This window comes from Nymphaea colorata, chromosome 6 (genome assembly GCF_008831285.2).
Source record: "Nymphaea colorata isolate Beijing-Zhang1983 chromosome 6, ASM883128v2, whole genome shotgun sequence".
Taxonomy (NCBI): domain Eukaryota; kingdom Viridiplantae; phylum Streptophyta; class Magnoliopsida; order Nymphaeales; family Nymphaeaceae; genus Nymphaea; species Nymphaea colorata.
Window position 1 is genome coordinate 6,205,526 of NC_045143.1, and position 27,276 is coordinate 6,232,801.

At 36.5% G+C, this 27,276-nt stretch overlaps 2 protein-coding genes across 4 annotated transcripts; one reads left to right on the plus strand and one right to left on the minus strand.

Moving 5' to 3' along the window:
- Nucleotides 1-111: 111 nt before the first annotated feature.
- On the minus strand, nt 112-19,457 carry LOC116255725 (zinc protease PQQL-like). 3 transcript variants are annotated; one of them, XM_031631659.2, is made up of 21 exons: nt 19,192-19,457; nt 16,682-16,928; nt 16,458-16,583; nt 15,952-16,089; nt 15,510-15,647; nt 14,300-14,557; nt 14,086-14,223; nt 13,807-13,876; nt 13,093-13,306; nt 7,460-7,565; nt 5,031-5,264; nt 4,276-4,440; nt 4,044-4,193; nt 3,866-3,957; nt 3,642-3,723; nt 3,431-3,514; nt 3,218-3,334; nt 2,919-3,029; nt 2,750-2,830; nt 1,314-1,508; nt 112-485 (listed from the first exon to the last, which is right to left on the minus strand). In XM_031631659.2, exons 1-21 carry the CDS (start codon nt 19,398-19,400, stop codon nt 405-407), a joined length of 3,036 nt encoding a protein of 1,011 aa, XP_031487519.1. In that variant the 5' UTR covers nt 19,401-19,457; the 3' UTR covers nt 112-404. The 3 variants fall into 3 exon arrangements, with proteins under 3 accessions (XP_031487519.1, XP_049934159.1, XP_031487521.1); XM_050078202.1 differs by having other exon boundaries at nt 16,682-16,923; nt 19,192-19,325; XM_031631661.2 differs by lacking the exon at nt 19,192-19,457 and adding an exon at nt 17,878-18,010 and having other exon boundaries at nt 16,682-16,923.
- A 2,827-nt stretch (nt 19,458-22,284) lies between these two features.
- Nucleotides 22,285-26,446, plus strand: LOC116255603 (uncharacterized). The gene is made up of 7 exons (XM_031631475.2): nt 22,285-22,712; nt 22,823-22,908; nt 23,079-23,157; nt 23,255-23,314; nt 24,444-24,565; nt 24,688-24,759; nt 25,809-26,446. Exons 1-7 carry the CDS (start codon nt 22,365-22,367, stop codon nt 25,909-25,911), a joined length of 870 nt encoding a protein of 289 aa, XP_031487335.1. The 5' UTR covers nt 22,285-22,364; the 3' UTR covers nt 25,912-26,446.
- The last annotated feature ends 830 nt before the right edge of the window (nt 26,447-27,276 follow it).

Consider the following 27,276-nt stretch of genomic DNA (forward strand, 5'->3'; position numbering starts at 1 on the left):
CAGGACCTCTTTTATGATCTTAAGGTCATTTAATGAAATGGCGAAGTTTGGAACGACGGCGTCACATGTGAACCAAATATGCGTGTATATGACGTAAGGCACAATTCCATGTAATCTTGTGAACCAGCGCAGAAGGGGACTGAATCAAACTCTTTACCATTCTGTAACAATTCGTCTGTTGTTTTGATCTCAATATATCGTACACAGGGAATGGATTTGCATCTTGCTCAAGTCAGAGAGAAAAAAATTATGCTCTGAACTTTGTCAACTTTTCGTTCATCAGAAAACTATACTCGATGCATCTGATTTGGATCCCGCGAGGACTGAGCTTCAGTTGAAGGGGAATGCATCCGCTGCTGCTCATATATGGTCCCTGCCAGACTTCAATTGGATGAATCAACTGACTACTCAGACCTCAATGCACTGCGCGAGTGCCTCCATAGAGCAACTGCGACAACCATCAGTCCAGCAGCTGCCACTAGAAACTGCAAACACATTCATCACATTATCGAATCATTTCTGACGGTTTGATGTTCACTAGTTGGCAGAAGGGAGAAACAGCTTTCAGAAAAGCAGATAAAGATCTTTTATATAGGAATGACTGCAAATAAACCTTTGCTAGGTTTTAATCTTTGCAAATGTACTTGGTTTGCAAATATAATCAAGATCACTCATAAGATGCTGATTAGGATCCCTTCCGAATTTGGTTCCTATGAGAAGTAATCAATCCTAGGAGACCCTTAACAGATACAAGGGAACAAAGAGAACCATCTGATCTGCGGTAAGCATTTTTAATGCTGCGCCTATTAGAAAAATAAGTATTTTCATTGCTGCGATGGATGTCAGAAAGGAATCTAAAAATCAGTTCATGACACATGCAAAGATAAATAGATTTGTAATATTAAAAGCTAAGCCAGAACATGACCTTTTCTCCTTCTCTAATAACACAAAAAACATGAGTTCTTTGGATCATATACCTATCACGTTAACCATCCTATTCTGAAACCAAATGTATACTTTGCACCCTTTCCCTTGCCACCGGGGAAGGCTGACTCGTACGGCAGTGACAATCGTTATCTACTCTACTCACCTTCATCAAGCAATCCAGTGGAGCCGTCCATGGAGCTCTACCACCATGCAGATGGCATGTGGGAGAATCTTTGCTAGCTCTCGTGTTCATCGTTAATGAATCTTATATGGTCAAATTTGACAATGTTTTCAAAAGTAGCAGACAAACTGAAGGATTAAAAAGAACCAGAACTTACGGAACAAGTACACAAAAACACAAACAAAGAATAAAGGGCTTCACTAACCTTTGCTTCTCTGCTTAATCTGGCTGATGTTGATTGACATAATTGTTTAATAACCTCCAGGCGAGATGTTTGGGGCATGAGCACGACTACACTATACTGTTTCTTGCACGGAAAAGGCAATATCCTTTGCAATGAGGACTGTGCAGTTGACGGCATCAAACATTCACGAACTTTACTGCGTCCTTCATCCTGAGCCTATATGTAAAACTTTCGGATAAGATGAAACATTCACGAACTTTAAGGCATAATGAAGCACTACTTATGCTTGTATTTGAATAATTAATTAAAGGATCTTTGCATGCACGAATACATCTCGCCACCCTCACAACTTGTAAGAAGTATGGAACACAAACCTTATAAAACAGAAAAGAGATCCAGAAGCAAGCCGCAAGTTATTTAACAACCCCTAACATCTCGTACTCAGTCCATCATACAAAAGCCAAAACTGCCTCCATTCTAGAAAAGGCTTTAGCATTTAAATTGTTAAAGTTGTAATTACTTGGAAATTATTGATACAAGGTAGAAGTCAAAGATAAAATACAGCAAAGCCAAGCTCATATTGTTGTAATTTGGCCAGTCAACAAGGCAGGCCTGTTTGATCTTGTCTAACTCCTATGCTGAAGCCTCAGTACCACGTCAGAAACCCAAATCGGTCAAGCCTTACTTGGCAACTAAATTCTGACTAATCAGGTAAAGTCAGAGCTCATACATGCTCAGTTTTACGCATTTATAGTTCTAAATATATGAGGCAACAACTGACAAGGTTTTACATACATGCTCAGTTCTACGCATTTATAGTTCTAAATATATGAGGCAACTGACAAGGTTTTCTGTGTCCATGTTCTGCTTGGAAAAAGCAAAGTCAGATAAAGAATCGAGAAAAGCTAGCAGCCCGTCATGTGATAAGAAGTCTTCGGCATATGCCAGCATGCTGCTGCACGTGGCTATGTTGCAGCAGCGGCACATGGTAACCCACATCGATCAAGCCTTACTTGGCAACTAAATTCTGACTAATCAGGTAAAGTCAGAGCTCATACATGCTCAGTTCTACGCATTTATAGTTCTAAATATATGAGGCAACAATTGACAAGGTTTTCTGTGTCCAGGTTCCAAGCAAAGTCAGAAAGAATCGAGAAAAGCTAGCAGCCTGTCATGTGATAAGAAGTCTTTGATATATGCCCGCATGCTGCTGCACGTGGCTATGTTGCAGCAACGGCACTTGGTAACATATATCTGCATATCAGACTTCACAACGTTGAAGATATTAACAACATATTTAAAATATTGACTTAAACATACATCTTTGATCTACACAAGTTTGAATACTGTAGATATGTTCTTTATTTTACTGCATTTACGAGGTATTTTGGATTAAGAACCTAAAAGAATGTACATCAGCAGATAACTGTAGAGAAGCCATGCTAAAAATGATTTACCTTAAAAGAAGCACTAAGATCACCACTATAGACACGCGACTGATAACCACGCAAAATCCTATCCAGCCAGTAACAATTTTCCTACAACAAAATTAATTTTCAGTACGCTCTCCAAGCTTCAATGCAAAATTACACTTCAAAATCACATAAAACTAGATCTAACAGCTACCTGCAATCCATTTTCATGAGCACGTTGTTCAATTTCCAGTATGGTCGTAACGTCCTCCACTGAAGGCCCATTTTCCTGAAGGTATAGTATTTCTGCCAAGGCAAGCTCAACCTGCAATAAACAAAATGACCCTTGAAATCCCAGAAGCATAAAATTCAGCAAAATGGCTAGGTACAGTAGGAAAAAGAGAGTAATTATTTGCAAGTAGAAAAAAAAGGAGAATGTGTACACGTTACTTGAAATCAACATAAATCTGAAAAAATTTATGGTAAATAGCACCTAGTTATAGAGTCACTAACCAGTTTCCATGAGCTATCTGGGTCACAGGAAAAATTCACAGCAATGTCGCCTCGGACATCCCCACTTCTTGAGGGTTTATTGCCACCAAGAAATACAGAGACGGTGACTGAATAGATCTGCAATACACGCATGAGGTATAAATCAAGGAGGAGGCTGTCATGACACAGAAGCACAATAAATTAATAAAAACAACAGATGATTTAAGAAAGTACCTGACCATGCTTGAACCGGAGAACCTGCATAATTTTGGTTTCTAGAAGTTTGCTCACAAACCCAACAAAGTGAATTTCTTCCATCTTGCATTTGTTGAGATAAAGAGAACATGACATTAAATTGATGGGTGAAGTATTGCACGAATGACAAGGACATTACTTGCAGCAATGATTGAGCATTTACAAGAGGAAGGACAATTGAAGAATCTACCATGTTTTCATTTTTCAGTTCCACCGGAAAGGTTATCTGGACTGAACATTGTGCTTCAACCATCGCGCTACGTACTACTTCCCTATATACATAACATATGCACAAGCAATAGTAAATTGGAAGACGAACAAGGTTTTGTATGTATATGGAAAAAAATTACAAAATTCATCGGATAGTAAGATCTAAGGCACCGTCAATTCTCAAGGGGAGTATGAACAAACTACCTAACAATGTTTCCAGGGAAAGTGAATGGCAGGCCCTTTAAATCATCACGATTCAAATGGAGAATTGGATCCGATGGCCTTGGTATACCTCCCTACATAGAAAACAATTTTTTAGACCAAATGCACCAATGGACATGATCAAAACTTCATGAATGTCACAAGGACTGAGAAGCCTTACCAGGTACTGCAGAATTAAAGGTCGAGCCACCAACGGATCTATATTTCCAACAATTACAACTGTGAAAGTGGAAGGGTCTTTGAAGCATTTGTTGAAATAGTCACATGACTTAAACGGGTCTACCCTCTTCAGATCACTCACCCTGATTGGCTGCAACATAAAATAATAGAGATGAGCAAGACAAACCTGGCATCACCAGGTAAGAACCATCATCCTTTGAAAAGCATTATACCTTAAAGAAGTATGAGTTTCCATAATTTAATTCCCGTATACGATTTGTAAATGCAGTGAAGGGATCCCTCTCTTGTGCAAGAATAGCTTCCTCCATCATTTGCATCACAATTTTGACTTCTTCTTCACCCGGTACAACATTTGTAGTGAACAACTGATAAACAAGCTGCAAATAGCTACATGATAGATCAGTTAATGAGGACATAATTAAGGAAAATTGATCAAGAGAAAATAGCACACTTGTTCAAAACAGCACAAGCACAGCTCAGATGTCAAGGAATATGCGTTATGTTCAATAAAATTCATTCTTACATTTGGTCATTATTGCTTTTGCTGCTTGTATACAAAAGATATATAATGACAAGTGGAATGCATGTAAAGGTAATTTGGGTATGGAAAATCTTATTTGTCATGTCAAGCTTAGCTTGCGAGCCTACTGCCCTTACTAAGCATGGAAAGTTCACTGCTTGACTACGAAGATAGGTCTAGAAATGGGTAGAACAGCTTTCCGCAATCAGCTGTAAATTTGCATCAATTCTCCAGTTGTACAGTCATGAGACTCATGACCATTCATTAAACAGATGGATAAATTAGACAAGATCCAATAAGGTCAGATCCAACAATGCTTTGACCAGTCTCAAAATTCAAAAATTTAACCTACTCACGTCCCCTACAGAAAACAGAGTACCATATTCAGTAAAGGACCACATAGTACTTTTGACTTCCACAAGAGCATTTCCTACATGAAATACAAACCTGCAAGGCAGTCTCCAAGTCAGAAGGTGAACAATCGCCAGAAAATGTCCTTATATATGCTCCAACTTTTGTGCCAACCTCTGCTCTCTTTCCAGCAAGCATATCCATCAAAATAGATGGTTTATAGCCAAATACACCAATCTCTCCTGCAATGGTTGAACCCATTGAACAGGAGAGATAGTCTTCTTCTGAAAGCTCAGACAGACCACCATATGCAAATCCAGTGAAAAGTACCTGTCGATTAAATATATAAATTATGTATTGAAAAAGCCAACAAATCAAGCTGAATGATCGAAAATTTGACTGGAAGCCTTCTCCTTGTCAAGCAGTTACCATGTTTCTTTTGCCCACTTAAGTGGAAGCCTTCTCTTTGACATTTCTTAGTTTTCCCCAAAAAAATGTTCTTAAAAGTTAAAACGATGAGAAAAATGATTATACAAAACAAAAACAGCATCTTTGCTGACAGACATTATGTACAGAAGTTCCACCTTGGCAAGTACAAAGAGAAAAAAAAAAGAAAGGAAGTCACGAATCATTTTCACATGTATGTCTCCATGTACACATACATGTGCACATACATACATTGGCAAACTTTGACATGTGAAAATACTATGCAGCTCTTTTATTTTTCCCTTATAATTGCCAAGATGGAAACTTGTACATGCATGTAGAAAGGTGGCAATAGCAATGAAGTTGGGTGGAACTATTTCTACACGAAAACAAATTTAAATCTATTTTCCATGTGAAAAGCATAACAACACATTTTCCCGTGCAACAAATTGCTTTCTGGTTATGTAAGTGTCAGATAGTGTTTGGCAAGCGCCAAGTACATTAAGCATTCTATGGTTTGTACAACACTGAGAAACATATTCAATTTTAGTGTCTCAACCTTTAAAAAAGGCCATTAAATGCAAATCCTATCATCAATGCACTGAAGCATCATCATGGATTCTACAATTGCAAAACATCTTGAAGAATGAAATTTTTTAAATCACAATCTTTCTACAATCATCATATTTTGTAGACATTGACAATGCCATTTATCTAAGTAGTCCAAATGTTGAAAAATTATAAATATTGATCATGTTCTCCTAAAAGTTTGTCACCCAAAAGTTTTTGTTAGTTAATCAATTGCTTATACTTCTGCCTCTGACTTGATGAGTTCAGTTTTTTTTGACATCTACACTTATTTCCTAAGAACCCCATAGAAGACACGGGAACTTAGATTTTTTTAAAGCATCATGATTGATTTATTCTGAAGAATAGAACCACAATGACGAGGACAGATAATTTAGATCTTAGAGAGGCAATTTTCACAATCAACCACAATTCTTCTATGTGTGATGCTATGTTGTCAAGGCACCCAGGCAGCGCAGAGACCCTAGGCAAAAAAGGCAACCAATTTTTTTTTTAGTTATGCTATTATGTCAAGTTATTTTGATTAACAATTACTAATATTTGAAATGTGGAGTAACAACCATAATCAACTTAAAAAATCAAAAATTAATTGTTGACTTATTTGAATATGCAAAATCAATAGAAGAAGTTTAATATTACTCATTCAATGTAATCTAATACAAGAAAAAAAAATCTCATCTCTAGAAGAAGGAATGTAAATCCACAAGGCTTTAATCCATCTGTACTTAAAGAAAGACATAATAATATAATATAATATAATATAATAAAAAAGACTAACAGTACATAATAGTATACATATAAGTATACAACAGTAACATTACGCATAAATACATAACCATACTAATGTATACATGTAACAAGTATCACAATACTACATATTATATACACATAATAAGTTGATGCAATACTATATAGCAGGTATAACAGACTACACATAAGAGTATATACATATAACACATACTACAATACATATAACAGGAATAACAAATTGTATTACGATGCAATTTAACATAATAGTATATACATATAAGTTCATAACAGTTATAATAACAATACATATAACTATATGATATAAATACGTAAAATAACCATACTAATGTATACATATAACGGGTATGAGGTATCCCAATGTTATACAAACAATAGATATATAACAACATAATCAACATAACAATACACAAAAATATGCAATCAATACAAAATAAAGTACATAACAATATATACTCAATTAAGAAACTTTAATCGAAAGAGAAGGTGACTTTTCACTTTCACATGGACTAGGCGTATTGGTGTCTAGGCGAGCCTAGGCGCTAGTCTAGGTGCCAAACACATATTCCATCCCCCAAGTGGTGGACTTAGGCGACAGGTGTAGACTCACGCTTAGTCCACACCTAGGCAAGGCCTTAACAACATAGGTGTGGTGAACATTTGTGCAAATAATGCCCACAAAAAATGAATGCCACTAAAACGACCATGATCATATAACATGCCAGAGAAAGAAAGACTCTCACCTGATCATCAAGGAAGTTTGTGCATTTGTAACACACTCGCATGCCATTTGACAAAACAAGCTCTGTGGCCTTGATATCTGGATATTCACATTGTAAGACCACTTCCCTGCAATAACATTTAACCAAAAGAAAATATGAATGTTACTGTAGAAAAGATAAGTTATTAGTTTAAAATTTTAGTAAGACTCATCATAAGAAAGCAAGTGCAGCACAAAGTAAGCCAAGATGGACAAACAAGCACAACACTGACAAACATTCAGCTCTTAAAACACAGGGAGACATTTACACAATGTGACAGACCAATAAGCAGATAGTTCCTAAAGCAAGATACGAAGACAAAATCCCACTTGGTATATAAGGCAGGTAACATAAAAATTGTAGCAGGAGAAGAATATAAAAAACAGGATTCTCATTATAAATTGACAAAACGAAAGCAGTAACAAAAGAATGTAATATTGGCTTTTCAATAGTTTGATGCTCGTCTTATCAGTGGGCATGTTCTGTTTCAGAACAGATAACAAGAGACTTAGAACATAATCAAATGAGATCAAGTCATGCACCACAAATATTCAAAAGCAACTAGATGGTGAACAATAAAAATCAATGTTATCTGTATCGTACGATATGGACGCGTATCGTATGATATGTATCGTATAGGTCAAAAAAACCTATATGATACGTGTTCGAAACACGATACATGCGCGTATCGCACCCGTATCGCATGTATCGCGATACGGCCCCCGTATCGCACGAAACATGCGATACGGGTGCGATACACGCACGTATCGTGTTTCGAACACGTATCATATAGGTTTTTTTGACATATACGATACATATCGTACGATCCCAATGGCCCCTTTTTTGCGTTTTATTTTGAAACCTACGCTCCTCTCTCTCTCTTTTCTTGTTTCTAAACACTGCAAGAGACGTGGGAGGGAGAGATTTTCTCCATTTGCATCAAGATTTGCCGGTGAAGAAGCTTTATTTTTCATTGTGGGGAGTCTCGGGACGGTGGGAAGCTTGGAGAAAGAGGGTTTTTTGGTTTCTAACACCAAGAAGGTAAGAAATAACTCATTTTTGCTGTTGAATCGTTCATTTCTCTTATTTCCTACATTTATTTGTATGTTTTTACTTGTTTTGTAAAGATATAATGTCGGATCCTGCATGGCAGTGGTGTACAAGGGTGAATCCCAAAGATAGGTTAAGAGTTAAGTGCAATTATTGTAAGCAAATCATATCAGGATAGAGTTTTGCTTGTTTTTTCGGATTTTTTTAGAATTATTCTGATTTTTTTCTATTTTTTATAATTTTTTAATATTTTTTACAAATTAAAAAATTAATTTTACGATACGACATATAGGTCGGCCCGACCGATACGCGATACGATACGACAGTGATAACATTGATAAAAATGTCTCAATGAAAGGTGGTGATTTTTAGTAGGTTTCTTTCTTCTATTTCACGATGACGAAGGAAACCAGCAAGCAGTTTGTAACTTTGTACCATGTGAACTTGCCAGAGCAGGAGATGTACATATGGTGTGACTGGTTACTCCTTGATGTAAAAGCCCAAAGTTACTTAACTTTGCCCATCAGAAAAGTCCCCAACATTTTGGCCTTGTATCAAGGAAACACACCACAGATGTCGAACTTTTGACTTCCTTTAATGAAAGGCTTTAAGCCAACCTAGAAGATACAACAATCAAATCTTTATGGGTAACTTCTAGAGGTTGATATCCAAAATTAAGAACATAGCCAATAAGTATTTCACTGCCATTTGAAACCCAGGACTTGGTCAAGAGGAAATATTATCACTAGCTATCTCAAGTAACTTCTTGAAAACCCAGGTGCCCTGGACCCAAAATGATACAATATACCAGCTTGACAATCCTTTTCTTCAATAGCAGAATCATTTTGTATCAGCTGCATGTTCTTGACTAATCTTGATATCTTGCATTTCTGCAGCTAGAATGGTATAGAAGTGTTATCTATATCGTACAATGTGGGCCTGTGGCCCTGTAATTGTATCATACAATACATTTGTATAGGTCAAAACCTATATGACACGTTACTGATACACTTTTATTAAGTGCACCAATGATGTATTGTATTTACACCCATAGCTTACGAGACGAGGCTAGGGCTTTTTTTTTTTTTTTTTACATTTTTTGTTTACAACTTGCTTCTCCCCATCATTCCAAACACTTCTAGAGCTTTGGGAGGGGAACTTTGCAGATTTTTGAGAGAAATCATTGATATGACTGATAAATCATTGATTTGAAAGAGAATACAACTGATTTGAAGGGCATGTAAGAGATCGATACGTATTGATCGATGATAATCATGAACCATGATATTAATCACAAACTATATTGTCAAGGAGTCGCCTAGGCATGGACTAGGTGTAAGTCCACACCAATCGCCTAAGTCCATCACTTAGGCGATGGGTGTGGTGCTTGCGCTCAGGCGCCAACACACCTAGTCCATGGTTTCCTTCCCTTCAAACTAAAGTTTCTTAGTTGGTTGAAAGTTGAAACAACTGAATTATAGAAACTGTTAAAGATTTACTTCTGTTTGTGGAAACTGAAAAGGTAAGTTCCACAAACAAATTGGTATATATATGATATGAAGGGGCTGCATAATGAGCAGCCCCTTCATTGTGAAGAGTCTATCTGCCATCAGAAAAAGGTATGTACCTGTATACCTGTTATATTATATCTATGTCACATGGATGCGGGGTGCGGGTGCAGCGAGAGCATATATATATATATATATATATATATATATATATATATGTGTGTGTATATGTGTGTGTGTGTGTGTGTGTGTGTGTGTGTTATTTGTTATATAAGTAATTTTATTTGTCTATATTTTTAAACTTTTTTTATCAAGGTTCCCTTGAATCGATATATCAATGGAAACTCAGCCAAAACATTTTTTAAAATGGCCAAAACTCATTTGACGTCATGTCGGGCCGCACCAGCATCTGCACCAATGCGGGTGCGGGTGCGGGTGCGCTACCATAGTTGGCACACCCGCGTGACTTATTATATATTACTAAGTTAGTATTATACAACTTACTGTTTTTTAAGTACATTTTGCTACACCAGTGATTTTATTATACACTGTTACGTTATACGTGTTACATATATACCGTTATGTACAATCTGATATATACTGTTAAGTACATCCTATATATACTGTTATGTACAATCTGTTATATCTGTATATTATACGTATAACTTATATGTGTTATACTATATAACTTATTATACATGCATAGTCATAGTCAGTGCTGGCCTCGAGGAGTAAAGGACTATTATGTAGCATTGGGGGAGAATTGCTGAGAGAAGTATACATCTAAAGCAATTTTTAAAGTGGTTCCATCTGCAGCTGAAAATAAGATGTACTGACAATGATCCAATGGCACCTCCATTGAGGACAGACACTTCTAGGTTCATGACAAAACAATATACCAACTTGGGTTATCATTTGTTTCAATGTTGAAATGAAATAGTCTATAAGGTCCTAGCGCTCTAATTGTAGCAAGAGCTCTGTCTTCCACTATTTTTGTACTTAGAATTTATAATATTACCAATATTTAATGAGTAATGTTAAACTTATTCTATTGATTTTGCATATAAAATGAAGTCAACAACTATGTTGTTAAGGCCTCACCTAGGTGTGGACTAAGCGTCACCCACACTCGTCGCTTGAGTCCACCACTTAGGTGATGGGATACGTGTTGACGCCTAGGCTGGCCTAGACACCAAGGCGCCTAGTCCATGGGAAAGTAAAAGGTCACCTTCCCCCTCAATTAAAGTTTCTTAATTGAGAACATATTGTTATGTACTTTTATGTATTGTTATGTTGATTATGCTGTTATATGTATATATTGTTAGTCACTTTGTCTGTCATATAGTATTGTGATACCTCATAACTGTTATATGTATACCTTAGTATGGTTATGTTACGTACTTATATCATATAGTTATATGTATTAATTTGTTATACCTGTTATAATTTTATATGTATATACTATTATGTTAATTTGTATTGTAATACAATTTGTTATTCATGTTACTTGTATTGTAATAGGTGTTATATGAAAATATTGTTATTTACAGTCTATTATACCTGTTATATAGTATTGCATCAACCTATGATATGTATATTCTGTTAGCCTGTTATATAACATGTAGTATTGTGATACCTGTTATATGTATACATTAGTATGGTTATGCACTTATTTGTATTGTTACTATTGTGTACTTATATGTATACTATTATGTACTGTTAATCCTTTTTTATTATATTATGTCTTTCTTTAAGTACAAATCGATTAAAGCCTTCTTGCGGATTTGCATTCCTTCTTCTAGAGATTAGATTTAGTTTTTTTTTTCCTTTTCTTGCATTAGATTACATTTAATGAGTAATGTTGAACTTCTTCTATTGATTTTGCATATTCAATGAAGTCAACAATTAACGTTTGATTGTTTAAGTTTATTATGTTTGTTATATTACTACTCTCCGTGTTTCAAATATTAAGTAATAGTTAATCAAAATAACTTGACATATTAACATAATAAAAAAAAATGGAAAAATTGGTCTCCTGTTTTGCCTAGGCCCACCTAGGCGCCACATAGGTCAACAATTAATTTTGATTGTTTAAGTCGATCATGCTTGTTATACTACTACTCCCCACATTTCAAATATTAGTAATAGTTAACATAACTTTAAAAAAAAAAAAATTGACCGCCTTTTTTGCCTAGGTGTGGCGCCCGGGTAGTGCCTTGGTGTCTTGACAACATAGATCACAAATATATTTTCAATTTTCAATTGGCAGAGAAAATTTATATGTTGTGATGTGATCTAAACCACTTTATACTTATTAAGTTATTTTTGATGTATTGTTAAAATATCATGGCTTATGAGTAATAAATCATGGATGTTCATTATGTGTGATGAGTTTTTCATATAGAATTTTTTTTTTATGAATCTTATTTTTCTGATTATTTATATGAATTAAAAAATAATTTTACGATACGTTTAGCGGTACGTTACAATAGTCAGTCTGACCGGTACACAATACGATACACCTTTTGCAAGCACAAACATGACTTAAAGTGCGGCTGAAACAGTTTTCAGCAAGCTAACTAACAAGACTCTTCAAAAAAAGTTAACCCCCCAGAGTCAACACAACTCAGGTGTAGGTACAAGTGAGAGGCAACAAAAATTTGCCTTATTTTTTGTTGAATCATTGATAGAACCATAGATTGTTAATTGTACTTTGTTGCTTGTGAACTATATACATGCATACATACATATATACACAATTGTACACCCACACATGCATATTACATCTAAACCCGCATCCTACACCTGTATATGGTCAATGAGATGGCAAAAACAAAAATAGAAAAGTTTTACATTGCCAGCTTATATTTCGTTGGTTTCATTGAACTTGATGAAAGCAACTACTAAAACATTAGCAATTGAAGCAAAATAAAATAAATAGCTTGCTATAACTTGTTATGAGGACTAATTTTCCCCTTAGCGAAAATCATATCCACCAAGCCGCTAAGTACTATAGAATGTGAAACAAGAAAACAAACAAAAAGACAAAATTATTACCCAGGATCAGGTTTTTCATTCACAATTTCCTCTGGAATATATTCATCATCCCACTGCGGGATGCTCCTAGTCTCCTCAAGATAACTGATTTTTGACACGGCTCTTTTTAGATCTTCTATGGTCGCACAAGATTTAGGCTCAACTGTCTTGATGACACAGCTACAAGTCGCACGAAAATGTTCAGCATATCTGGATACTTCTGCTGCTGAAATATCTGAAATAACAAATTGCTTAAAATTAGATCTGCAGCAACAGATTCTCCAATTTTCATGTTGATTGGTTAATAATCAGAACATTAATAATTTTTGGAGTCAGCAGTAGACTTTACCATGCTAAACCATTTTACGTGTGATGACTAGTCGTTGCCTCAAGTAGAGTAATAGACCCAATAAAAGAAGTAAGAACCAACTCTTTAGCATGATAAATTCAAGTCTAGTGTGATAAGTTGGCATTTGGCAATATCTTAAAAGTGGAAATTATTGTTTTATTTAGGCTGGTTGCCTTTACATTCTACTAACTGAAGCTTACAGCTTGTTTGTTTTGACCAAGTCCACTGAATGAAACTACATCATAAGGCATATGTGAAAGATGATTATGTTAGATGCAATATTAAACTTGTGCAAACCAAAAAGAAATGCAATTTAGAGTTGCATCTGAAATGTAAGAAAGAATCAGAATTGCACATGAAAAATGTAGGGCAGCAGTCTAACTCACGAGGTAGGAAGGTCTTTTGCAGCTGTGCTTCATACTCTATGCCAACAACAGGCTCCTTACGAAAAAAATGCTGTGAATAACAAAAAAGAATTGCTTCTAAATTAAACTTAGTATATGACCTGAAAACTGATGCTGGAAATGCTGCAAGTGAAGTATCTACCCATGCTCCAATTAAAGACATGGAGAACGTGAGAATATAACGAAGAAATTAATGCAGTTAACAATTGATATGCAGCCAAGAAACAGTAATTGAACCAAAAAGGCTTAACAGAGAAGTACTTGCAAGTATTCATCACGTAGACTTGTTGACTGCATTTGGTCACGTTCCAGGTAAGCAGATTCAATATCTGACATCAGCAAAGCACGGACTATTGATATTTCATGATCTGAAAATCCATATAGTCGAACCCTTCCAACCTGAAATTTTCGTCTGGCAATGAGTGTAAAGTGTAAACACTGGAGTCGCTGAAGAGTTCACTTAAGTTGCAAATACCTCCATAAGCATTGATTCTAGAGCTTCAACTGTTCCTCTCTCTTTGCAAGTCGAAGTCATTATATAAGCTTTAACAGGATTAACAAGAACATCTCCAGCTGAGCTGCACGAGAAGAATGGAGGATCTTTCCTTCGAGATATTTTGAAAAGTCTCTGATTCAGAGCACAATGAAACATAGCTTCTGCAAGAGAATCTCTGTAGTCCTTAACTGTCTTCATTTCAACTATTGGAATTTTACAACTGAGAACAACTGCAGACTGAAACATTGAAATCAAAAGAGTTAAAGCATCGCAAAATTACATTGTAGATGCAAAAAAAAAAAAGAATTAAGGATATGAACATACATATATGGAGGTAAAATGTATCATATAGCTCACTGATTATTTGAAGTGGAAATTGAATGCTTTCAGCCTTCAGGACATCACAATGGTGTAATCACCAGACATTTTTGGCAGCAGTATGCACCAATAAAGTAGATTCTAACACATAAAAAGTCTCTAAATGAATATTATCATGTATTTTTGCATAATGCAAGCCATAAACCTACTGACATGCTCATGACTGCATATTGCCTAGGCTCACAATTAAACAAACTAACAAAAAATATCCTGATCAACTCATGAAAATTTGGTAATTTACGGGCTATTGAATTTTAATTTCTTTAAAAGTATATTTAAACATGAAAAGTGCCTAACTTAATTGTACCCTCTACTAGATAAGCCATACAAAATATATCTACAAGTTTAGAACATGACCACAAAAGTAGGGCATGGCATATGAATGCTTTTGTAATAATCTCATGAGTTTATCAGCAACTAAAAATGTTAAGAAAAGGGAAAAGAGAGGAATACTATTCATTAAGCAAATAAATGAAACTTCTATGTTAATGTTGTGATATTATTTGAATTTCTTACCTTTTCAATATCCCATGTTATTTTACAGTTTATCTCATTTTCTCGATAATTGTCACAAAAGAAATTATGATATTTTGAAAATCACACTGAGATTTCTGCTATGGTTTAGGGGAAAAAAAAAACAAAAAAGCAAAGATAATGTTAAAACTTAAAATCTTCCAAGAGAAAGAGAAGGCACATGCAGGTAATTAGCAATGGATGTTGATAATAGACAGACACCCATAACGGTAGCAGGCACTTTAGGGTGCACTCAACAGAAGAAAATGGAAGACGAACACAAGATTCTTAGACATACCCAACCAGCTTCTGATTCAACGAAACATGAAAACCGAGGCTCTTCATGGGATGGAACAGGAAACACTGGTATGATAGGTGGTGGTATGGCGGGTGATTCTTTCTGACCAAAATGAACTTTGATCAATTCGACTACACTCTGCAAATAAAAAAACAAAAGCACCATTAGGACCATGACAAAGTACATAGGTCAAAAAGATAATAAAAATGCCATTTCCCATTCTTGTGCAAAAGGTGAGAAGGATGATAAACTAGCAACACGCATTTTCTGGCTTCTTTTCACATGAGGCACCACCTGCTTCAAGAATTATTCCATTCATTTGTTTGAACTTTGAACATGCTAGTCATAAGACATTTGAAATTTGGGGGAAAAAAAAAGGATGAAAGAGTAATAAAATGCTAGACGGTTTATTACCAGAAGCCAAACTTAGATAAATTCGAACCTGTGTATCTGGAAAGTCCCCAACAGCCATGACTGCCATATTGTGCAGGTGATACCATTTCCTGTAGAAGCCTTTAACAGTTTCAGCGGAAACTGTTCGGATAACCTTCTCCAATCCAATTGGTTGCCTGTCAGCATACTACAAATAAGATAAAGAAGAACTTGTTACAAGAACAGCAGTTTGACAATGCCAACAGAAGAAATGAATCAACCTCCATATCATTGATTCCAAAAAGATATTTCATAAACGCCACATCTTTCTAACAGTGTGATAGGTAATAAACACAATACTCTAAAATATCCCTTTTTTGGTAACTGTCAACATAGAAATTTAGAATAGCGAACCCTCAAACAAACTAGATGGGCATAGATTTTTGAAATTGTGAAACCTCAACAAACTAGCTGGCAAAAAAGAAAAAAGAAAATATCTAAATATAGTTTGATAATCAAATAATCAGAACAAACTACATACTACATTTCAGTATATACAGCTTTAGTAAACCTTACCTTGGAACCCTTCATCATCAAACACCAATGAGCTTCTTGCATACGCCCTGCTGCATTCCTCCCTCCCCTATACTCTTCTAATACAGCACCTCTTTCTTTTTCCAGGTCATCCAGTGAAGCTCGAATCTTTATCAGACAATAAAGGTCACAAGACAATCAACTGCTTGAACCACTTGTTAAACAAAGGACAAGAAGGAACACAATGGTTGAGCAGAGGACAAGACCTCAGAACTGAATTCTGCCAACACCGATATGGCCTTGGAAAGCAACTCAGGCTTGTCAACTGGTACAAGCAATTCATATATGGTTTCATCTGTTGATGTTGATGCATTCTGACAAGCACCAAACTCTGCACCGATGCTTTCTAAGAACTTAACAATATCATGATTTGTGTACTTCTTAGTAGCACTGAATGCAAGATGCTCAACAATATGAGCTACACCACGTTCATCCTCCTCTTCTAAAACTGAGCTGTCAGCAAGATAAATCAGTCAGTTCTTAGTGTTTACATTGAAAACAGAATCTGCTCAGGCAATCTAAGTGGCTCTACGGGAGTAAACAGGTAGATGCTTTCCATTTTCCAAAAACAAGGAAGGTTGCACAACTTAAGCATTAAAAAACTGCAGCTTCAAATGGAATCAGAAACATGAATATAGCACCTTTTTATCAGAGAATATCATGATAAAGATTGTACTAATATAATTTAAAATGCAAATTCAGAAGACAAGGCACCAAATATTCCTCACTAGTCACTGCAAACATTGAACCATTGACCACTACCTACCTCTTCCTTGCCATTTTCAATTATATAAAGCCCAAAAGACAAAGAACCAAATTAAACATGTTTACCAACTCATCATAGATATCCCACGATCTGCATCTTCACCTCAAAAATTTTGTTCAAGGATTACATGTATAATCAATAATTCTGGGTAGTCTGCAAGTAGGACTACCTAAGGCCTAATTGGCAACACGAAGAGATACTATTCTGCTGGGGAATTATTAGACCCATCAAATATGCCCTAACTGAACCTTTATCCAGCCATATCTCAATGCAGGGTTCCATTAAGGAGGTATTTGATGACTCGGATAATTTCTCTTCTGCAGAAAAGTTGTTCTTTGAACTTTGAAGTACACCAACCATCAAACATGGGTACGGTTCACCACGTCACCCCTCACCTCACCCCTCCATACATCATTTTAACATTAAAATGGAGGAAGAAGTCAGGCGCAAGAATCTGACTTTTCTCTACACTCTGTATACCCTAAATTAATCCACCAAGATGTACCTTGGTAGATTTATCCAAGCCATCAAACACCCCCTTAAGAATGAGATGTCCAAGGCAGGTATCCTTGAACCATCTGCCATCTGCCAAAGAAAGCCCCAAACTCTAAAAGTGAGAAAATATCTATCTCTTACCTTTCTGCCTGATTCCACTGGTTTTGGCTTTGATTTCCTCAGTTTTATTTTGCAACCAGTATGCAGGGTAAGAACCCCTATCAAACAAAGACAACATCCTCAAAATGTCTGTCCCCATCTAATATCCATCTTTATTCAGCAGCAGGAGAATGAAGTCGTCTGACATCTTCATGGACAACAAAAGCATGTTTTACTATAGTAAAGTAGACTGATACACAGAAACAGCAAAAACAGTGACCATTAGTTACGATTGTCCTCCAATTATAAACTTTGCCAGCTCGCATGCACAACGCTGTTCAGAGCAACAAGTCCAATTCACGGTAAAAACAGCAGCAATGTTGTTACCCCTATTGTTGTATTACTATCATCATAATATCTTAACTTATGAATGCAAATATGTGAAATAATTACAGCATAAATCTCCATGTTTTCCAAGGAAATATGAATTATCTTATCTCTGAACGAAAATAAATAAGTAAAGAAAACACACGCACACACATAAGAAAGTCAACGTGCGTGCAAGAAACTAGTATCTCGAAAGCTCGAAGCTAGACTGTCAACAAGACTACCAATAAAACAACTGTTTGTCTAGTCATTGCTTGATTTGGAACTCTCAACCACGATTCAACCAAGAAATAAACTAAGCCTGATCCTCCCATATGTTTTTCCATTTCAACAAAACTGGAACGTGGATATCTCCTTCTAACAACTTAAGCCGTCAGCCAGTAATAAAAAGGCATTAGCTGATCAAGTTTAAAAATATGGCCCTCAGCTCAGCGTCCTTTGAAACAAATATCCCACTGGACAACATGGAGTATAATCAACTAAAACTAAAGCCAAGGACTCCCTGCTTGTTTTCATCGTCCAGCGAACATTTCATATTCGTTGTCTCGACTAAAATCACACCCACGATTCAGTGAGTGGACAAGTGACAACTCAAACTACCGCAATCACCTATCGTGAGATTAAGTCCACAATGATAAATGATCACTCTCTAATACTTCTCAACGTCAACACAGCATCCGCTAACGCAGAAATCTCAAAGCCGCAATAACCTACATAGCTACGCATCACATCACGGGATACGAACCGCGAAAACCAACGGCCACCCATCTGCCCATTTACCGATTAACACAGACTTCACAATTGCAGTCGCATTCGGCGCCATACCCCTGATCAAATCCACCTGTCGATCGCTCAGCATTCGATCAGGCGCCGTCACAACAGCATTCCCGGCAGCAACCACCACCCAAAAACCCAAAAGAACAAAACATTCAGAAAACAGAATCCCCAGGTAACGAACAAATTGCTCACCCAACTTTGACGCCAAGGGCGAGGGCGGCCCTCATTCGAGGCTTGGAATTGACGCGGACATAGTAATGGAGGCCATTGTCCAGGCGACCGTAGTCGACGCCGACGGGGTCCTGCGCCAGAAGGTCGTCCATGGAGACGTTGAGGAGCTTGAGAGACCGGAACCCATGCCTGCGCGTGATGGAAGGTCCCTCGGATGGCAGCAAATCCATTTCCCGGCTTCGATCGAGAAAACGAGGTCCCCACCTCTCCCGCCCTCCTCCTCTGCATCTACGTCTGCCCTTCCCTCTTGTTAATGTTATATGAAATAATCAAGGGCAAATAAGCTCTTGAACTCGTGTTGCTTTCGAAAAATAAGTAAACTATCTGTTCTTTTTACCCTGAATCACATGGGTACGGGTTGAGGTAAGGTAGGTACAAGTTTGAGCACCCTCACGGTACCGCAAAGTGTTTAGGTCATAAAATTCTAAAAATTCATAAAAATTTATATTAAAATATGAAACATATCTTTATGTGAATGGGAAATTAAAAAACGGATAAAAAAAAATCAAAAGTAACGTTAAAATTAAGTTTGAATATATATTTTAAAGTCTTAAAATGCCGTTATATGCGCGTACTCCGCCTTCCAAGTAAATAGATCCGATTCTAATGATCTGGCTCTTCACTAGCTATGTCAAATTAAGTTAGATGGAAAGTCGTTGTGGTGGATACGAAAATAATTTCAACACAGAAAAAAAAATCAGGTGGTGTTTGAATGTGGTTAGGGTTCTTAGTACTAGTAGGCCATGAATCAAAAGTGATGTGTTTGAGAATAATAAAATATGTTAAGGCATGTTTGAATGACAGATTATAAGATAAGCTCTAACAACTATTTTTATCTCCTGATGACTTGATCTTGCCCCCACAATGGACATGAGTCGATAATGAACTACTTGAATATATAAAAGAACAAACTAAACTAAAAATCGCAATTAACATGATCCAACTCGCTAACAAGGTGGATGGAACACTTATTAGCATTCAACGGTAGATATTCATATGCTTAACTGCCAAATGCACATACACTTAAAGCGGGCCTAGCTCATTATTGCAAAGTTGACCTGACCGGATCAGGTCGTCGCGAGCTTGGTCAAACGTCTGGACCAATGTTTTCAATTTGATGGACTCGTGATGGTATGGTCTCAAGATCAACATTTCTTAATTAATTTGTTCACTTAGACTGTGGATTGTAAATCGAAATGAGTACACTTATGAGAATCGAATTGATGATTGAGTTTTCCCTTGTCCATCAACCCAACCAATGTGATTTTCAAACTTCTTAATTGAATAATTGTGCTTTTCAAAAAGAATACTGGGTCCCAACCAACCGATCCTCACATTGATGTAACTACTTATTTTTATAGTTGTTAGATATGCGAACAGTCATGCATTTTATAAGATATTAACATTTCGGATTTTAAAAATCTTGATTCGTCGGCAACCATAAAAAGAAAAATAAGAGGATCACATCCTGGAATGTCAAAAGCGCGACGAGACTAAGGAACATTGATTCCAAAGCACTTAGTTTATTGCATAAATTGCAATTGACTAGAAAAATACAATCAGTCTTAATCTGAATCAATTCCTCCGCCGAAAGGGAAAAGGTTGTTCATCTATATCATTAAGATAAGATCAGATAATTCTTGAGGAGGTTGACTCAGGGGCTGAACCAAACGAGGGCTCGCATGGGCCTTAGCCCCAGTTCTTTTTTTTTTATTTACATATAATTTTTTTAACAATTTACTTGTTTTATATAAAAAACTTGAAAAAATGATAGTTGGACTCGTATCAAAATTTAAAAACTTTAATTGCACCAACCCCCTCTCTCAATGAAAATTTTATAGTTTTGCCTCTGCAATGAACATAGTGCAGATTGGTCAACGGCCAGGTTCCATTTGAAACTCCGGTATTTCAACTTTCCGTGTCATAAAATAATGACATAGATATGCAAGTTGAATAATAGCATAGACATCACCTTGAGGCAATTATGGAGCGAAAGAGACGTTAGGAGCCTTCAGCCTTTACTCGAAAAGTGGGATTTATTCCCGCGCCCAAGAGAAGTTCAAGAACAACACTCTAAAATTTTCTTCATATGAATTAGGAGTTTATATGTGAAGGGAAAGACGCTCTCTTGCCAAGGCAGTTTTGTTAAATAAGAATTCATTATACAACAGCTATCCATGAAGCAGTTTATGGGGCATTCGATAATAGGAAAACTAGGAATGCTGCTTTATCTTGAATGATGTATTATGTTACAAAAAAACCGAGTATTCCTATTAACAATCGCCCTTTTACAATCGCTAAGAAAATGTTTCACAATGCTTTTGGAATCTAGTAAAAAAATATGTGTCATGAATTGATTACTGTCAACATTATTGGTGTAGAAACGCCAAGATTTAGGCAGAGTTAATCTAATTGGAGTTGTAATACGAGCAAATTAAGTATACTCACTTTCGCTTTATATATATATATATATATATAATATGTCACTGACATTAAATCTTGAACAAAAGTTTTTTGACAGTGAATTTAGTTTAAATATTTTCTACATTGTCAAAGCATCGCGCTGGAATCGATTTTTTCTTTTTGCTGATGACTCTTTCTTAACGCTCACGATCTTTTTTCACAAAGAAAGATATTTGTAAAGTTTAAGCCAAAGCCAGTAAATAAATGTCAGAGTCGCTTATGTTTTCCCTTCCAACAGAGATCTTGGCCTCCCCGAACTCAATAAATACGAGCATTCAACGCATTAAAACAATTATAACAGAAAATTGAAATAAATAAACATCAATGGTACTTTGTCCATAAAAAATTTCGATAGTTATTTTTAGCCTCAACTTGTTAGCAGGGTTAGTGTTTCCTTTCATGTGGTTAATATCGAATTCTTGATAAGTCTTGATTGTTTATATAAGAAATCATACTTAAAAAGAAATCGCACGTGAAATATTAAAAAGAAATAATTTTTCGCGTTGCTACGAAATTTGTACATTTTTTTTCTTTCCCGAAGAACATCACTTATTAAAAAAAAAAAAAAACCTTTCGCAGGTAAAATACTTGCGGTATTTGGTACATGTCGGAGCTTACAGAAGCAGAACCCTTCCAAAACCTCTGCCGCCAAATCCGCGGCCAGTGAGAAGATGGAGGCCGTCCCTATCTTCTCAATCTCTCTTCTTCCCTGGCGGAAATTCCCCACCACCGAAGTCTCTTTCCTCCCTTGCCGAACCCAAAGTTCCATTGCTGTCAAATCCCATCTTAGAGTCACCACTGCAGCGTTAGCTGATTCATCTCGGCGGACCAGCGTTCGTGATTACAGCGAGGACGAAGATGATGACAGTGAGGAGGAGGCCGGCGACGATGGCAAGCTTTCCGGCCGTTTCAGAGCCAGGGGGCGACAAAAGGAAGAAGAGAAGGATTATGATCGCGACCCGGAGATTGCGGACATAATGGGCAGCTTCATGGAGGATCCCCAGAAGGCCCAAAGTCGTGTATGCTCACTTCTTTCAATTGGGAGTTGGGGTTCTTGTTATCGCTATGAAATCGTATTTTCTAAACTGGGTCTTCCTCAACCTCATGGTTCCACACGTTGTTTGACTAGGTTGAGGAGAGGATAAGGAAGAAGAGGAACAAAATTCTGCAGACTAAAACTGGGAACGCCACTCCAATGAAGGTTACGTTCAAAAAGTAGGGTGCAGGAACTTTTTTTTTTTCACGAGAATTTTGAATATCTTGCGATGAATTTATCTAAATGCATGTCAGTTTGTAGGAAGAATTAATTTGCTTCGTATAAATTCACCTTTTCTTGTGGCAATTTTGATTGTTTTTTTATGTATTCTATTGGTGGTTTATGGCAGATTCGATTTCTCGAATTCATATATATGGTTGGAGTTCTACCATCCCCCGTTAACTAAGGATATCGAGTTACTTTGCGATGTAAGTGACGATTTTGCTGCATTCACTATGCGCGTGTACGTGTGTTTTCTTCTTGAGCCTCAGTTTTAAAGTTGACTCCATGGGGTCCGCCATACAGGCCATTCGATCATGGCACATTATTGGGCGTCTTGGCGGATGCAATTCGATGAATATGCAGGTAAAATTCTGGATTAATGGGTTTTGAAGTGCTCTTAATCATAACTTAAAATAGAATATCAGTCTTTCATAAGAATGCTATATAACTGGACGTTGCAGAAGAGCTATTTGGAGTATTAGTGTGACGTAAATACAAAAATTAAAGTTTTTGGTATAGATATTTGCTAATCGGATATTTATACCTTTTTCAAGTTTAGTTGTTTCAGTGCTATCTTCACATTCAAAAGCCAAAACTTCAACAAAAAGGTAGACGTGAGATTTTACATGAGTAAATGACTGCCTGAACTTTTTGGGTTATAAAACATTATTTATATGTCTAAATTCCAACCATGAAAATCTCATCTATACTGTTAATTTTGTAGAAAATTGCTCAGATATAAGATAGGTTTTTGGAGCAGCCCAAGATTGGGATGGTCCTACTCATTCATTTCATATGTATAGCCATGCCTTGCACCTTTGCCAGCAGCCGTAGCTAGACCTATGTCACACAGTCATGCCTGGAAGGATGCTGCACTCATGTTGACACGGCTGGAGATGGCTGTGGGTACGTGACACAGCAGACTAATGTTTTGCATTTTGGGGTATATTTTGGTATTTTTGTCTAGAATAATGAATATATATGTATGTGTTTTCGTAAATTATTATTATTGTTATATGTATGTATATATACACACACACACACGGCCGTGGCCGTGCATCCAAGCTTTTTGAAAAGCGTTTGCACCGGTGTCCTGATCCATGTGACGTAGAACTGAACCCTTCCATTTATTGCTTTTTCTAGTGGAAGCAAGGATGATAGATTTGAATCTGGTTTTTTATTTTGTTACAGCTACATTTCCCCCCCTATTGTTCTTTTCTTTATTGAATATCTTGTGCTGTTTTTTGCTACAAGTGACACGTTGCTAGGAGACCATTTTTGTTGTTTGTGCTAACGTAATATAATAATTGTGGATTTAATAGACTTCCAATGTCTTGTGTTTTATTTTCTTAGATGATTTTCTATATTCTGCTTATGTTATTTCTCTAGTAGAATTATTTTCTCCGAAGAGTACTCTTCTGTGGGATTGTTGTCTTTTACTGTCACACACCCCTCATCCCCCTTCAGTCTTATGTTGAAGACATTATTGCAGCTGTCACAACTGCCACTGGATAAAAGGCCTACATATGATGCTATTCAAGGAGCAAATGTAACACCAACCACATTCTACAATATTGGAGACCTAGAGATTCAAGAAAATTTGGCAAGAATTTGGTACATTTTCTTGCCTTGATGGCATTTTCATTCAGTGGCTTCACTTCGTCCTGGGATCTGCTTCAGTTATACATTTGATTTGCTAGGTATAACTTGTGCTGGTTTTGTTAACAACTCCACAGGGTAGATATTGGCACTGGTGAGCCACTACTACTGGATGTGTTGGTAAATGCATTGACAAACATTAGCTCAGAGTAAGCCTCAGATGCTTTTGTGCACATAAAATGTCATATTTTCCTACAGTTCTGTTAACTTGCGTAGTTTTTCTGATTTTGTCATTGTATCATGTTTGGTTCTTCTGGCACTCAACCTTGCTTTGCTTAGATTGTCTTCTTTGCATTTATATTCTCAGGCAATTTGGATTGTATTCACATCTGTTCTTGTGTTTCTCATACGAAAAAGCCTTTTTAGTTTTTATCTTTTCTATATCTTACCATCATCAGTATTAATTCTTCGTGCACAGGGAATGACCTTTGTGAGATGGTGGATTTTTATGTACACCTAGACCTGCTATTTCAAAGCAGGATACTTCGCTTAAGCAAGTGTATCTGCTGTTGATGCAATGGAGTCCACACCATTAACTTTAATTTGTTCCTTTGTGTTTGATTGCTTATTTGAACGTTTCTTCCTTTTTAGGGATGTATCATTCATGTCCATCTTATTTCTTTGAGAGAATCATATATTTTGATTTCATATAGTCTGATTAATTGATTATTCTGTTTAGAATCTTCTATAAATGTTCAAAAGTTTGTATTTCATTAAGAGTTTTATGTGCTTACGTCTATGGGCTTATCTTTGAACATCTGGTCCTGGTTCAAGAAAAACAGTCTATCCCAATGATTCCTTACACATCCATAAGTGCTATATTTGATTTGGTTCAGATTTCTGAGCTACACGATTCACTTCTTCTATGTTAACTTTACAATAGGTATATACAATTATTGTTAGTCTTGGATCATCCATCCGTCCGTGCTGGAGATGGATGTTCAAGAATTTGTCTTTATCATCGTCTGCCAGATCTAAATTCTAACATGACAGAAATGTGTTTTGTGATAATTATATACCAACAAAATACCAATATTTCATTTTTTTGGCAATGAATTATTTTATTCATTCACTGGACATATGCATGAATCAGCTGATCATATGAGAGTAGAAAAGTCATATGTTATAGAATCTATTATCTAACGATTTTGCAAACTATTCTTCTTCGTCTAATGGAAATGATGATTCCTTTTGACAGTTACTTTGGCATTAAACAAGCGGTATTTGGTGGCCAAGAATTTGAGGATTGGAAAGAAGGGCTCTCATCCGATGATTCTGGCTACAGCATTCACAAGATATAGTCTTCTGAATTAATCAATTTTTTGGGCTGAATTTCATGTTGTGGGCATGGAAGGACGCTATGGAGGTTGAATTGAGCTGTTGAAAGTTGCATGAACAAGCACTGAATTGAGCAACTGAAGGATGGATGAACAAGCAAACATGAAGCATGGTCCCTGCTTCAAAATGTTTCAAGTTAAACGACCAACTTGCTTATTTTCTGTTGTGGCAGCGGTAGTACTTTGTAATGCTACAGAGTTTGCAACCTAAGTACCTTTGGACCACCATCAATGTATAATGAGTCATGTAGGTTGCCGGAAAGGAATTCATCTACATGCGGGAAAGGAATTCAAGAAAATGGAAACTCATAACTTGCTTGAGGAACACCTGAAGTTGTGGCTTGTAGAACCAAACTAGTTGTGCCTGATTCTATTGTACAAATGGGTGAAGGCAAATCTGTGTGTATGTTTCAGATATAATGCAAGCTGAACAAGATTAGGACTGGGTAGTGGGTAAACATTGAAGGAGTTTATGGTAAGAAAATATTCTCTTCTTTAAGTACCCTGCAGATGAGGTCAGAGAAGCAGCTTTGAAAGCTACGTACGTGTCCCACTTCTCCTTAACTTGTAGTTTCTGTGGGGGTTGCTATTCATAGTTTCAAATTGCATTATGTTGCACAATCGGCAACATTATTGCGGGTGATCCCTCTAAGAGTTAACATCTTAAGGATTTAAAAAAGGAAAGCTTTGCCTACACTCTGCTCACCCCCAGAACTGTCGCTGTTGTAGTAGCCTTTTTATATTTTCTCAGTTCTCGAGCATTGTATTTTTTTTTTCCCCCATTAAGCAAAATTCGAAACTTGATTTTGATTTATGCTATTCAACTGCCATATTCAACTGCCGTACGATTCAAAACCATGTTTACAGTCTGATTTGACATTTGAATGATTTTCAATCGCGTGGGACGCGGTCAAAAGCATTCTCGATTTTAGTAGTCTTAAGAGTTTTTGTTTTTTTCCTAACACTTTCATCAGCATAAGTTAGCTGATGTCCCGACACAATTGATCGAACAAGTTGCAAATGTCTTGCAACTAGCTAGTATTGTTCTGTTTGCTCTATCTGGACTACATGACGGTGATACCCATTTGTCCAAAATATATATGCACATCCGTCCCCGCACACGCACACAGAGATACAGGTAATTTAAGAAATTTATAATTCCGATAGTTACCGTTTCTAGGCAGATATCTATGAGTGATCCGTTTACAATAGCAGCCTAGGCAGGCAGCGGATTGAATGGATAGCATTTTATTCGGGTCGGTCAAATTAAAATTCCAAGATCCCAAAAGATGACAAGATAATAAAATAGCATAATTCAGCAATCCAGGC

Bases quoted from the DNA above. Each gene is read 5' to 3' on its own strand.
- LOC116255603 (XM_031631475.2), top strand. From the start codon at position 22,365: ATGGAGGCCGTCCCTATCTTCTCAATCTCTCTTCTTCCCTGGCGGAAA. The intron at 22,909-23,078 runs GTAGGGTGCAGG...GGTTTATGGCAG, and splicing joins ATGAAGGTTACGTTCAAAAA to ATTCGATTTCTCGAATTCAT. The intron at 24,760-25,808 runs GTAAGCCTCAGA...TCCTTTTGACAG, and splicing joins TTGACAAACATTAGCTCAGA to TTACTTTGGCATTAAACAAG.
- LOC116255725 (XM_031631659.2), bottom strand. From the start codon at position 19,400: ATGGATTTGCTGCCATCCGAGGGACCTTCCATCACGCGCAGGCATGGG. The intron at 16,929-19,191 runs GTGAGCAATTTG...TCTTGCTGACAG, and splicing joins GCCCTTGGCGTCAAAGTTGG to CTCAGTTTTAGAAGAGGAGG. The intron at 486-1,313 runs GTTAGTGAAGCC...ATGTGTTTGCAG, and splicing joins GATTAAGCAGAGAAGCAAAG to TTTCTAGTGGCAGCTGCTGG.